Below are 13249 nucleotides of genomic sequence, written 5' to 3' on the forward strand. Positions count from 1 at the left end.
TGATGTGTCACTTTACTACTTTCTGCTACAACACATCAATTTTTGTAGTCTAATTTATCTTAATAACTGCAAAACCTGCCTTCAAGACTGTTAATCATCAGAAAACAATGTAAAGTACTTGTAAATAAGAAGAATTTGCACCTATTTAAATGTTTGGGTGCCAAATTCAAAACTGTTTTTTTTCTTTTCTTTTTGCTGTAATGAGGTCATAGGAAAGAAAAAGTTTCTGAGTTGAAGTAAGTTCACAGTTGATTCAGATAATACAAGAATGATAAGTGATAAGTGATGCTAGACCAAAAGGTTTGAATACGAGAAAATGGAAAAAATATGGCTTAAGGTTGCTTCAGGGAAATGGCATATTACATATTACATATGGGAGAAACATCTGGATAGATTTTGTGTACATTTATTTTGAAATAGTGGAGTCCGTGTAATATTGAATTAAACCATATATACAGTGTTAAAGATTAAGTTGTTCCCATTTCCATCTAAAGCTATCTGAAGAAGGAGAATCCTCTATTAACATGAGCAGTCTTCATGAGCAGGTGTTGTTTAAAGACAATTATCTATAACTGAACTGGTTTCAGTCTCAAAGGTTTTTGTACATAATCTCTTAATTGTAGATATTTTAAAAAATATTACTTGAGAGATTATATTTTCTTTTTAATTGTGCAAAATTGGCAAAGGTATGGTCAATGTACTGTATAGGTCTCCTATACTGTGTATATCCGCCTTTTTCCATTGACTGAATGTCTTATCAAGAGGAGCAGATTTTGGCAACAAAACCCAGGAAATCCTCGGATCTTAATTCTGGCATTCAACCATATTTTGCAGTTGTATATCCTCTATAGACTCTCATTGTATACAAGGAAGAACAAAACAAAAACAAATATTTAATAACCACATACATGTATTTGGTACTTTATCCAGATTAAATTCACCTTTGTTATTAAAAGTATGTCACAATGATAATTTCTAAACCTGAACGAGGGAACAAAACCTCACTCACAGAGCTGCATTAAGAGGTGGAGCGACACTGTAAAAGGACAAGTGGTGTGATGTCACACTACAGCAGAGCAACAGCTGATCTCCAGTTGAGACAGTTGTCTCTGTCACTCAATGTGTTTTTGTTAACAACACAGCAGAGTCTCTGTCGAACACTGGTGAGTACAGCTGATAATATTTACTGTGTTTTAAAGGTTAATATTCACAACAACCTTCAGCTCTACTCAGACAAGAAGACTTACTAATATGATATCTATTGATATTATATTCTAACTTGTTAAGTGGACCTATCGGATCCAAAATATCGAGCAAGCAAATAATCAACAATACTGAAACTACAGTTTTGGTTTTTTCTACATATATTTTCATACTTTTGTTCTCAGTCTGCAGATATGTCTGCTGCCAGCTGTCTGCTGACTGAAGATCAGTTTCTTTGCTCCATCTGTCTGGATGTGTTCACTGATCCAGTCAGTACACCATGTGGACACAACTTCTGCAAAAACTGCATCACTGAATACTGGAATATTAATGTCCAGTGTCAGTGTCCAAACTGTAAAAAGGGTTTCAACACAAGACCTGAGCTTCAGGTCAACACTTTCATCTCTGAGGTGGCTGCTCAGTTCAGACAGTCAGCTCAACAAAAAGCCAGCAGCAGCAGCTCAGAGCAACAAGCTGCCAAACCAGGAGAAGTTCCCTGTGACGTCTGTACTGGCACCAAACTGAAGGCCCTGAAGTCCTGCCTGGTGTGTCAGGCCTCCTACTGTGAGACTCACCTGGAGCCTCATCTGACATCTTCAAGCCTGAAGAGACATCAGCTGATCGACCCTGTGGAGGACCTGGAAGGCAGGATGTGTACGAAGCACGATCAACTGCTGGAGTTGTTCTGTAAGACCGATCAGATGTGTGTCTGCACCCTCTGCACTGCTTTGGGCCACAAGACACATGATGTTGTTCCTCTGGAAGAAGAGTATGAAGGGAAGAAGGCAGAGCTGGGGAAAATAGAGGCTGAAATTCAGGAGATGATCCAGAAGAGACAACTGAAAATGTGGGAGATCATACAGTCAGTGGAGCTCAGTAAGGAAGATGCAGACAGAGAGATAGTAGATGGTGTTATGTTCTTCACCGCTTTGAAGGAGTCTGTTGAGAGAAGCCAGATCAAACTCATCGAGACGATCAAAGAGAAGCAGAGAACAAAAGAGAGACAGGCTGAAGACTTCATCAAAGCGCTGGAACAGGAAATCTCTGAGCTGATGATGAGAAGCTCTGAGCTGGATCAGCTCTCATGCTCTGAAGACCACCTCCATCTTCTTCAAAGATTCCCCTGTCTGAAAGCTGCTCCACCAACCATGGACTGGACAGACATAAGCGTCCACCCAACATCATACGAGGGGACTGTGGTGAGAGCTGTGGCTGAACTGGAGCAGACGATCACTAAACAGATGAAGAGGCTGTTTGAGGCGGAGCTGAAGAGGGTCCAGCAGTATACAGTGCATGTGACACTCGATCCTGATGTTGTACATCCCAGACCCGCCCAGTCTAATGACAGACAACAGGTAAAGCGAGGTAATGACTGTAGATGTGTCTTATCAAAGCGGGGTTTCACCTCAGGGAGGTTTTACTTCCAGGTTCAGGTTAACAGGTGGTCTACATGGACTTTAGGAGTGGCCAGAAAGTTGACCAACATGAGCAGAGAAATCACACTGTGTCCCAGAAATGGTTACTGGACTGTATGTTCTAAGTCATCTGGTGAGTACTTTGCTCCTGCTGACCCGTCGGTCCGTCTCTCCCTGAAGCCGAAGCCTGAGAAGGTGGGGGTGTTTGTGGATTTTGATGAGGGTCTGGTGTCCTTTTATGACATTGATGTTGCAGCTCTTATCTACTCCTTTACTGGCTGCTCCTTCATTGAGGAGATTTATCCATTCTTCAGTCCTTGTCCGCATGATGGTGTTACAATGCACCTCCCTGATAACATGTGTGTATTACAGTGAGGAGAAACATCTAAGTTTTTGAAAAAAATGCGGTACTCTTTCTACTTTTTCTTCTGTTTGGCAGTACCACATCACATTCTTCTTATTTCAGTCTATTTATAATTTTTGTTGTCCTGTTTTCCGTTGTGTAATTTTGCTATCTTGGTCTGTTCTGTATGCACAACATCTATTGTATGTCCGTCCATCCTGGGAGAAGGTTCCCCCCTCTGTTGCTCTTCATGAGGTTTCTTCCACTTTTCCCCATTAAAGGGTTTTTTTGGGGTGTTTTTCTTATGCCATTCAAGGATCTCATGACAGAGGAGGTTGTTTGCTGTATAGATTGTAAAGTCCCCTGCGGCCATTGTGATTTGTGATATTGGGTTGTATAAAAAATGGACTTTACTTGACTTCCTTTTCAATTCCAAATGTTTTTTTAAATTTTTTAATATGATATTTTCCTGTTATATGTCCCATTGCTCCTCACAGTGGTTAAATTATCTGTGACTGATCCTATCTAGTGTAGTTTAATCATGTGTATAAAGTGTCATTGTCTTCAAAACAATCAAAATATTATGAAAATGTAATAAAAGGAGAAGCTTTTGCAGTGGTCATTACATATTTGGGTGGTAAATTTATTTATTTATTTTTTTGTCTGATTGTTGTTTGTATAAATAATGTTGGATTCAGGTTACAAATTACTGAAGACAGAATTTTGTGCTTTTTCTCGTACTGTAGTAAAGTTTTTGAAATAAAAGCACGTGTTAAAAGTCTTGGATGCCTGTAGGTCAGTTGATTTTATGTATGTGAACAGCTGATGTTTCTAATTATCTGACAACCAAGTTTTATGATTACAAACACCAGACGCTGATTTCAGATGTTCAATGAGCCGAAGACCTCAAATAACTAATCTGATGTCAGTGTGAACTGTAATGTAATGCGATACAGTGTAAAGTTGAATTATGTTTCAGTAGATGACACCATTATATAATAATAGATTTAGTGCCTCCCAGACCCTCAACAACAACAGAATCAGTAATTACTGATTGTTCTACATTGTTATTTGTTCTTATATTCAATATATTGTTTTCCTGATATATCCTGTTACTGTTTGGTTCAACAACTAGCCAATTTCTAAAGGAAACAATGTTTTGTTTTCTTTTTTCATTTAATCTTACAGTTTATCTTGTTCTTATTTCTTCACATCAACCTTCGCAAAGAATCTTCATCCACACCTTTTCTAAATGTAATATATTTAACATGGTAAGTCTGATTTACTGTGAGACCTGAATGCAGTTTTCACACTGAATTTTTTTTGTTTGTTCATTTTACATTGTTTAATTCTTAATTTCTTATAAACTTTATGTATCTAAATATTTTCACTCTGGACATACATTTCATATTAAATATACATTTGCATATTTTGCATGAGCTTAATGCTTTAAATTCAGGTTTTCAGGAATAGATTTTAAATATGATGACACAAATATATTACTGACTTAATTGGCTGTGGTATTATAATTATATTAATCTGGTTATATTTAATATGTTCTGCTTTTTTCCTCTTTATTTTTTGTCCTCTTCATTGCTGCTGCAACTTCCTCATCTGTGGCAAGAGAGAAACTACAACCTCTACCGATTCTTCAGTCCAAGTCTTACTGTATGTATGATGGTAAAAACTCCTCAGATCATTTCCTTGCTAATCTCACTGAGTAGAAGAATAATTTGATTTTCTACAAAAAGATTCAGTGTAATGTAATGTTTTGTTGTACTGTTTATTCCTTGTTTTCTTCAGATTCCGATTCATGTGTTTTTTTTACTTTCATCTATTTCATATGTCGCTTTGATGTAACACAAAACACTGTTGAAATTTCTGTATTACACATAGTTTGGACTGGATCATTGGGTATTTATTTTATTGGAGATCAGATGCCTAGTTCTGTGACTTGAATGTAATGGCAACACATGAGAGGAACAAACTGGGGTTTACATTAAACCATCAACTACATACAGCAATAAACGTACAGTATAATATTTACTAATGGTCACAAAGTTCAAAACATGCACATTTTAGGAAAACAGAACTAAATAATGTTAGAAAAATGTCAGTTATGCAGCTACTGAGTGATACAAACTCGTTGCAACATGAGGCTCCTAAACTGGTTCAGCTAATTAGCTGCTGCATCATGCCAATTAACTACAAGCAATGTAAGTAATAGGAGTTGTAAACAGGAAATGTACATCAAACGAAGAAATTTCAGTATTGTTCTCATGAACAAACAATAAACTACATGGAAAGCTGTTCATTAACCATCTATTCCTCTCGTGGTGCTGCAGTGACTGACAGAGAAAGCAGACACTCTTTTTGTGCAACTTCCAAGTTAGTCCAATAGATGTCACTGTCAGGCTTTCCAACACATATCACTGAGCCTTAAGAGCACCTGTGCACTTTAGGACTTTACCCTACATTCCAATATCAATACAAATTAAGCATTTTCTGTCAGTTAAAGAATTGTTAAGAATCTATTTTTTGTGAATTTTATAATGCATACAAAGACTAGGAACCCAAATATAATGAGAGTGTACTTACCAACTTAACACTTTTCTCAGTTTTTTCTTATAATTTGTACCAAATTGCACCCCTCTCTTTAAAATGTCCTTGGAAATACCCATTAAATACCTGCAAATTACATCATTTCCAGGAATTTGTGCAAAATTAAGAAAACCTTTAAAATAAAGCATTACCAAAGTTTCATAGTCTTGCATCAAATCTTTTTGTTAAAATGACAGCGATAGTTATTGTGGACATTAAGGGACCACCATCTATTCCTCTCGTTGTTCTTTAAGTACAAAATTCAAGTGTCTGGCTGCAAGTTTTTGTGATGTCACTGCATTCAAGATCTGAGCAGTTACTTTGGTCAGTACAATGTTACTATAAAGATCATAAACATTGGCCAAAGATATATGGCCAGAGAAAATAAAGCCCAAGTCGAAATAAACCATAGCTGTTCTTTAAGTATAAAATTCAGGTACTTGTTGCTTACTTTAACTGACTATCTCCATGTTTAGAAAACGAAGAGGAGGAGGAGGAGAGAGGAGCTCAGTGCATCAATGGAAGTCCCCCGGCAGTCTAGGCCTATAGCAGCCTAACTAAGGGCTTGTCCAAGGCGAGCTTGGTCAGCACTAACTATAAGCTTTATCAAAAAGGAAAGTTTTAAGCCTACTCTTAGAAAGGGTGGAGAGGGTGTCTGCCCCCCGGGCCGAATCTAGAAGATGGTTGTACAAGAGAGGAGCCTGATAGCTGAAGGCTCTGCCTCCCATTCTACTTTTGGAGACTGTAGGAACCACCAGTAAGCCTGCATTCTGGGAGCGCAGTTTTCTAGTGGGTTAATAGGGTACTATGAGCTCTCAATAATTACAGAGATCAATGGCATAGAACCAACAGGAAGCATGCCAAAAGTTGTTACAAAAAATGACCAGCAGGTGTCACACTGAGTGAACCTCCTCATTAATAGGTTTGTACACTCAATGTCTCAAAAAATAACTAGAAATGTGGATATGTTGACAGCTAGACAAAAAACAGGCATCTATAGATAGGCATTTGTGCAGTGACTAATCTACACAGACAATGAACATCATATGAAGCATCAACTATTGTGCAGTAAATCAGTTTGGGACATCTCATCCAGGTAGCATCAGTTAGAATCAAGCTCTCACTGGACAGTAGCCTCCATCAGCTGTGATCATGTGGAGCCACTTGATAACTGGCAAAACACATTCAATGTAATTCTGCAGACCAGTTAGAGATTCATCCTACCTGATAGGAAGGGACTGCTTTACGGCTATTATGGAGATAGGACGAATAATTTCCGCCCACTAATAACTTTGTCGATATACATTTGACATTTGAATATTGTATTGAGATAGACTTGAAAAAGTCCAAACCTAACCTTGAATCTACTTAAATTTTGAGAATGCTACAGGAGGCGTTCAAGTTCGTTTCTCATACAATATGTTATGTCAACACTGTACTGATAGATATTGACATCTCTGTGAGTGTACTGAGAAGTTACACTGCTGGTTTTGAAGAACTCAGAGACCCCTCGCGCTGATACACCGGAAGACTACGAAGGGCCAGAGTGCATCTCATTTTCATGAACAATTTGTTCTAGACTGAAAATGAAAAAGTAATTATTATTACACAAATAATTATACATCACACAAACATCAAGCACAAAACAGTGTAACAGTTCGACTAATGTAATTTCCAAAAAATAATATAATTATGATGGTTTTATTTTTTTTAAACTTTTTAAACAACCATCGTTGCCCAAGCCAGTGTTTGAGAATGATATATATAAAAATGTTTTGCTTAATACCCAAATAAGCTTTATTCTATAGTAAACTTTCATATCTGAAACAGAAAATGCACCTGTATACTAGGCTTGGGCAATGTCTACAGAATTACTTTGTAAAGCAAGCAGTAAAAGGTAATCTTATGATATATTCTGGTTATTAAACATCTTGAAATCTAATACATCTCAAATGGGGATCTGTATTGAATGGATTGCACAATATTGTAAAATGTCAGTAGAAAAATGTATTTATTCAGTGTCAAAGTTGATATAAAGGAACTTTTACATAGACCTTCTGGTTTTTGTACATTCAGAACTCCATATATTAATGTGAAATGTCTGTAGATATATTGGGGAGTTGCTTGCAATTACTGTCACATAATGTTTATATAAAGCAAACCTTAAACAATAATGGGAAAAGCCTGTAAATATATTGGAGAGCTGATTTTAATTACTGTCAAAAATGTTTATATAATGTATACTCCATACATTTATGGGAAAAGCCTGAAAATATATTGGAGAGCTGCTTGTAATTACTGTTAAATAATGTTTATATAAAGTTAACCTCATACATTAATGGGGAAATGTATGTAGATATATTTGATAGTTGCTTTTAAATATAATATCAAATAATGTTTATATAAAGTAAACCCCATAAAATTATGGGAAAAGACAGTAAATATATTGGAGAGTTGCTTGTAATTACTGACAAATAATGTTTATATAAAGTAATGATTATTAAAATTATGTTTTTGTAAACTATTATCACATGATCTTATTTTTTTGTACAGTATAAAACCAACATTTACCAGGGATTTACTGTAAATAGATTGGATAATCACATAAAATAAAAGCTTAAAGCTCTCAAGATACCATTAATGGGTGTAAAAGGAGGGTAATTTGAATGCAATTTTACACAATTTTTCTGGTTTACATCCAGAAATCTGTACTTTGATGGGGAGTTCTTGTGGATGGATTGGATAATCCTATGAATTTACCAAAGATTACTGTATGAAAACAAGAGTCTTCATTTAAATTAGGTAATTTTAAGGTAGTTCTGCAATTTTTTTCATTTTTTGTGCAGATTTATACATTTGTTTAACATTCTAGCAATGTTTTATAATGGGATTTTCTTTTTATTTTATAATGGTTGGACTGTAAAAATGCAGACAATGTCCAAAGTAAATATCCGTATTTTTAAAATAAATCTCTGTAGAATAACTAAAAGTTTTTTACTGTTATTTGACAGTAAGGGTCTGGCAACTTTTGCTGCCAGACTTGTTTTTTTGTTTTTTTTATAGTATGCTGATAACAAGCAGATTAGACATAATTACCTAGCCACTGTAAAAACTAAGTGGGGACTGTACAACACTCAAAGCACAGTGTGCAAATGGACACTGAATATAGGTAAAGTTCACAGTGCAAATGTTTAGTGTCATTTTTTAGTGTAGTAAGCATCTGTTCATCAATGATTTACACAAAACTTATTTGCAAGGCTGTACAAGTCTCATTGTTTGGTGGTAAATCATGATGTTCCCTGTGGAAAACAGTGCATCTGAATCACCCTTTTGGAACAATTCAAAGCAACATGAGTCATGTGACCTCCCACTCTGACAAGCTGAGAGAGTGTGTAGGCAAACCTGAGTGCTCACAGAGCAGAGATATTGAGAGAAATGCTGTGAGTGACACTGTGAGCGAGTGTTCAAGAGTTTCGTGAGCACACACAGTGGGGACATTGAGAGGGCAAATGAGTAAAACTGAGTGAAAGAGGTTGTTGTACACCTATGTGGATAATAGCAAATGTGTAAATAAATGTATTGAGCACAGATTAGATTTTTTTGTTTGCTCAAATTAAATTATTCAACAAGATCTGGTTAGGTTTAGACTTGGATAGTGTAAGGGAAAGATCAAGATTTGGGCTAAATAAGTACTTACATTAAGGTTAGGGGACCTTTGTCATCATGGTTACAATAATAACCACTTGTTTAAGGTTAAGGAGTGATCAAGGTCATGGTTAAAAGAAACCAATGTTGACTTCAGTAGGAAATGAAAAACATACAGTGGACTCCCATACAAAGTGGCATGTCCCAACTCCAACCTTCTCCCTCTGTGGACTTTGTAGCTCTATAATAATGTCATGTTACTGCAGCCACTAGAGGGCGCAGTCACTTGAACATTAACATATGTTGTTTTCGGTCACAGTTGATGCTGTTGATTTTTTGGGAGGACAGTTCCCAGCAAACATTCAGATGTTGTATGACAGTTGTTTGAACATCCCATGAAGACATCCTGTGATGGTTTAGAAATGCTTCCAAAATTAAAGTTGTGCTGACATCTAGGATGTTACCGGCCATCAGTTAGACATCCTGTCTGGGCATTCCAGCAACGTCAAAATATGTCATTACCATCATCAACAGACCTATTTAGCTACTTCGCTAAGGATTATGTACACAGTGTGCATTCTGCAGTTTTATACATCCTATATGTCTAGATTAACAACTTAATATGCTATGCTTTCTAAAATGATCCTGAAAACAAATCATATATAACCAAACACACAGCAAACACATTAAGTATCTTTGTTAGTACATGTAGCCTCTAGCCTTCACGATATCCTGATTTTACTGAGATATCTTACCTCCACCCCAATTGTAAGATATGTCAGATATGTCAGATGAGTGTTGTCAGATACAATTGATTCCTGAACTTTTTGTATATGGGACTATTTACTATGTGTTATCACACATCACTGAATCCTGAACTTTAGGTACACAGGACTATTTACACTACAAGGACGATGTACACAATGCTGCTTGAAAAGTTTGTGAACCCTTTAGAATTTGCTCTATTTCTGCATAAATATGACCTAAAACATGATCAGATTTTCATGCAAGTCCGAAAACTAGATAAAGAGACATCAATTAAACAAATAAGACTAAAATGTTATATACTTGTTCATTTATTTATTGAGGAAAATGATCCAATGTTGCATATTTGTGTGTGGCCAAAGTATGTGAACCTCTAGCATTATCAGTTCATTTGAAGGCAAAATTAGAGTGTTTCAATCAATGGGATAACAATCAAGTGTGAGTCTGGGGGGCCCTGCCTTGTTTAAAGAAGAGAAATCTGGGTCCTCACCATCGAAGTCTGAGCTTCACAACACAGGTTTGTGGAAGTGTGTCATGGCTTGAACAAAGGAGATTTCTGAGGACCTTAGAAGAAGAGTTGTTGATGCTCACCAGGCTGGAAAGGGTTACAAAACCATTTCTAAAGAGTTTGGACTCCACCAGTTGGCTGTAAGGCAGATCATGTACAAATGGAAGACATTCAACACCATTGTTACCCTCCCCAGGAGTGGTCGAACAACAAAGATCACAACAAGAGCAGGTGTGTAAGAGTCCAGGAGACCACAAGGAACCCCAGGGTAGTGTCTAGGAAACTAAAGGCCTCTCTTTCAGAGGCTAATGTCAATGTTCATAAGTCAACCATCAGGAGAACACTGAACATCAATGGTGGCAGAGTTGCAAGGAGAAAGCCACTTCTCTCCAAAAAGAACATTGCTGCCCATCTACGGTTTGCTCAAGACCACTTTGATAAGCCAGAAGACTGTTGGAAAAATGTTCTGTGAATGGATGAGACCAAAATCAAACTTTCTGGCTTGAATGAGAAGCGTTATGTTTGGCGATGAGCAACCACTGCATTCCAACATAAGAAACGTAATCCACCTGTGAAACATGGTGGTTGTATTGTGGTTTGGGCCTGCCTTGCTCCATCTGGATCAGGACAGCTCGCAATCATTGATGGAGCTATGAGTTCTGAGTTGTACCAGCAAATTCTACAGGAAAATGTCAAGATATCCGTCTGTGAACTCAAGCTCAACAGAAAGTGGGTCATACAGCAAGACCTTAAACACACAAGTCGCTCTACCAAAGTATAGTTAGAACAGAAGAAAGTTAATGTTTGAAAATGTCCGAGTCAAAGTCCTGACTTTAATCTTATAGAAATGCTGTGGAAGGACCTGAAGCAGGCAGTTCATGCAAAGAAGTCCACCAACATTCCTGAGACTGTTCTGTAATCAGGAATGGGCTAAACTTCCTTTAAGCTGATAATAATTACCAGAAATGTTTGGTTGAAGTTATTGCTGCAAAAGGGGGTCACACCTGTTATTGAAAGCAATGGTTCATATACTTTTGCCTCACACAAATTTGTAAGATTGGATAATTTTCCTCAACAAATAAATGAATAAGTTTAATGTTTCTGTCCCATTTGTTGGGTTTTCTATATCTAGTTTTAGGACTTAAGAAAATTTTAAAGGGTTTTTGTGTATGTTTCTTGGTATGTATATATAGTTATCCCTGGGATATATTTGGGTCACATCAGAGTTTATGGTCACATGACCACATCATGTGACCTGTATTCATGTATATATCTAAGATGGTGTCTTGCAATTGTCACTTGAGTCTGATGAAGAGCAGGTGTGCTCGAAATGTCACTTTGGTTCAATAAATCCCAGTGGACATTGGAGCCCTGCAGTGTGTGAGCTATTTCTTTGTTTTTTGACTTGTTGCTTATGTTCAGCTCAGCACTTGCCCGCTTCAGTTTGGATATGCGTGCAGACTCTTACCTTATTAAGGACTATGGACATCATGAGATTATCGACATGAGCGTTGGAGCTCTCTCTTTTCTCCCTCTCCTTCCCTTTTTTTCTCCTCTTTATCCTTGGACCATCGGCCTTCCTGGGCCGCTCTGCTTCCCTGGCTGTCGGTGCCATTTCCAGAGGTTTCGCGTCTGGTTCTTCGTCCTACAGGAGATTCAGCCTCACCTCATGTCTCTCTTTCTCCTGTGTGAAAGAGGTCCTTATCTTTCTCTCTTCCTTGTGTGTTTGGTTTCTTGTCTCTCTTGCTCTGTGTGTCTGTGTAGTTTGTCCTCTTCCCAGGTATCCATGGTGATGGAGGTCACCTGGCTCAGGTCCTCTCTGATGAAGTTCTGCAGACACAAACGTGATGAAACTGTTGGTTACGTTTCCTTTGCTGAAAATAATCTGAATCAAGTTGATAAGTGAAGGTGAAATTAATCAGCAGCTTCAACCAGGAATCCAACTGGAAGAAGAACAAAACAAACATGTAACTGACAGCAGCAGGTTTTTAAAGTCTGCTGATTCACAAACAGTCTCAACTCTCTGTATTCATCTTTAACCTGAAGTGTTCTTTAAGGAAATCTGATCACAGAACAGCAGCTCTGAACTCTGGAATAAAAAACCTGGAACAAAAGTCAAATATTAACAGACAGTATGAATCTTTATCAGCTGGATCATAAAGTCTGATGTGTGTCTTTTATTCTAACAAGGAAATAAAAAGTGCTGAGATGGCATTACTGCAGTCTGTTGTATCTCTGTGATATGTGCAAAATGGGACAAATAAGTTGTTTGTGGATGAGATAAAGATAAAATTCTAACCATAGCGTCCCTGCAGCTGGCTGGTGGCTACAGCCTGACTATGGGAGGATGAGAAAATCAGTCTAAATCCATTCACTATAAGCCTGTTTTACCAATGCTTTGTGATTATTATTTTTAATGGCACAGGATGTATTTTTTATACAAATTGAAATGATAATAGTCCAGAATTGTGTGAAAATGCACAATTTTTAGCCAAATAACATAAAATTTCCTTGAGGGAGGACCCCCCCGAACCCCTGTGGGCCTTTGAACAGGGTAATTTTATTCGAGCTCTCTGCCACAGCGCTGCAGGTCCAGTTATTTAATCAACTGGATAACATCATAAAACAGCATCAATCATATCATATCAGCAAAATGTTGCAGAACAAGAAAAATGCTGCCACTATTCTATTGAATATCTTAGCAGTAGATGTATATCCTTCTGCTTTTTTCCAGTAGCCTCAGACTTTTTCCTCGGTACGCTGCTCTTG

General features: G+C 37.3%; 1 protein-coding gene across 1 annotated transcript; it reads left to right on the forward strand.

Moving 5' to 3' along the window:
• The first annotated feature begins 285 nt into the window (after positions 1-285).
• Positions 286-3592, forward strand: LOC121897255 (E3 ubiquitin-protein ligase TRIM21-like). Its single transcript, XM_042411649.1, has 2 exons — positions 286-300; positions 1542-3592. Exons 1-2 carry the CDS (start codon positions 286-288, stop codon positions 2991-2993), a joined length of 1467 nt encoding a protein of 488 aa, XP_042267583.1. The 3' UTR covers positions 2994-3592.
• Positions 3593-13249: the final 9657 nt, after the last annotated feature.

This window comes from Thunnus maccoyii, chromosome 5 (genome assembly GCF_910596095.1).
Source record: "Thunnus maccoyii chromosome 5, fThuMac1.1, whole genome shotgun sequence".
NCBI lineage: Eukaryota > Metazoa > Chordata > Actinopteri > Scombriformes > Scombridae > Thunnus > Thunnus maccoyii.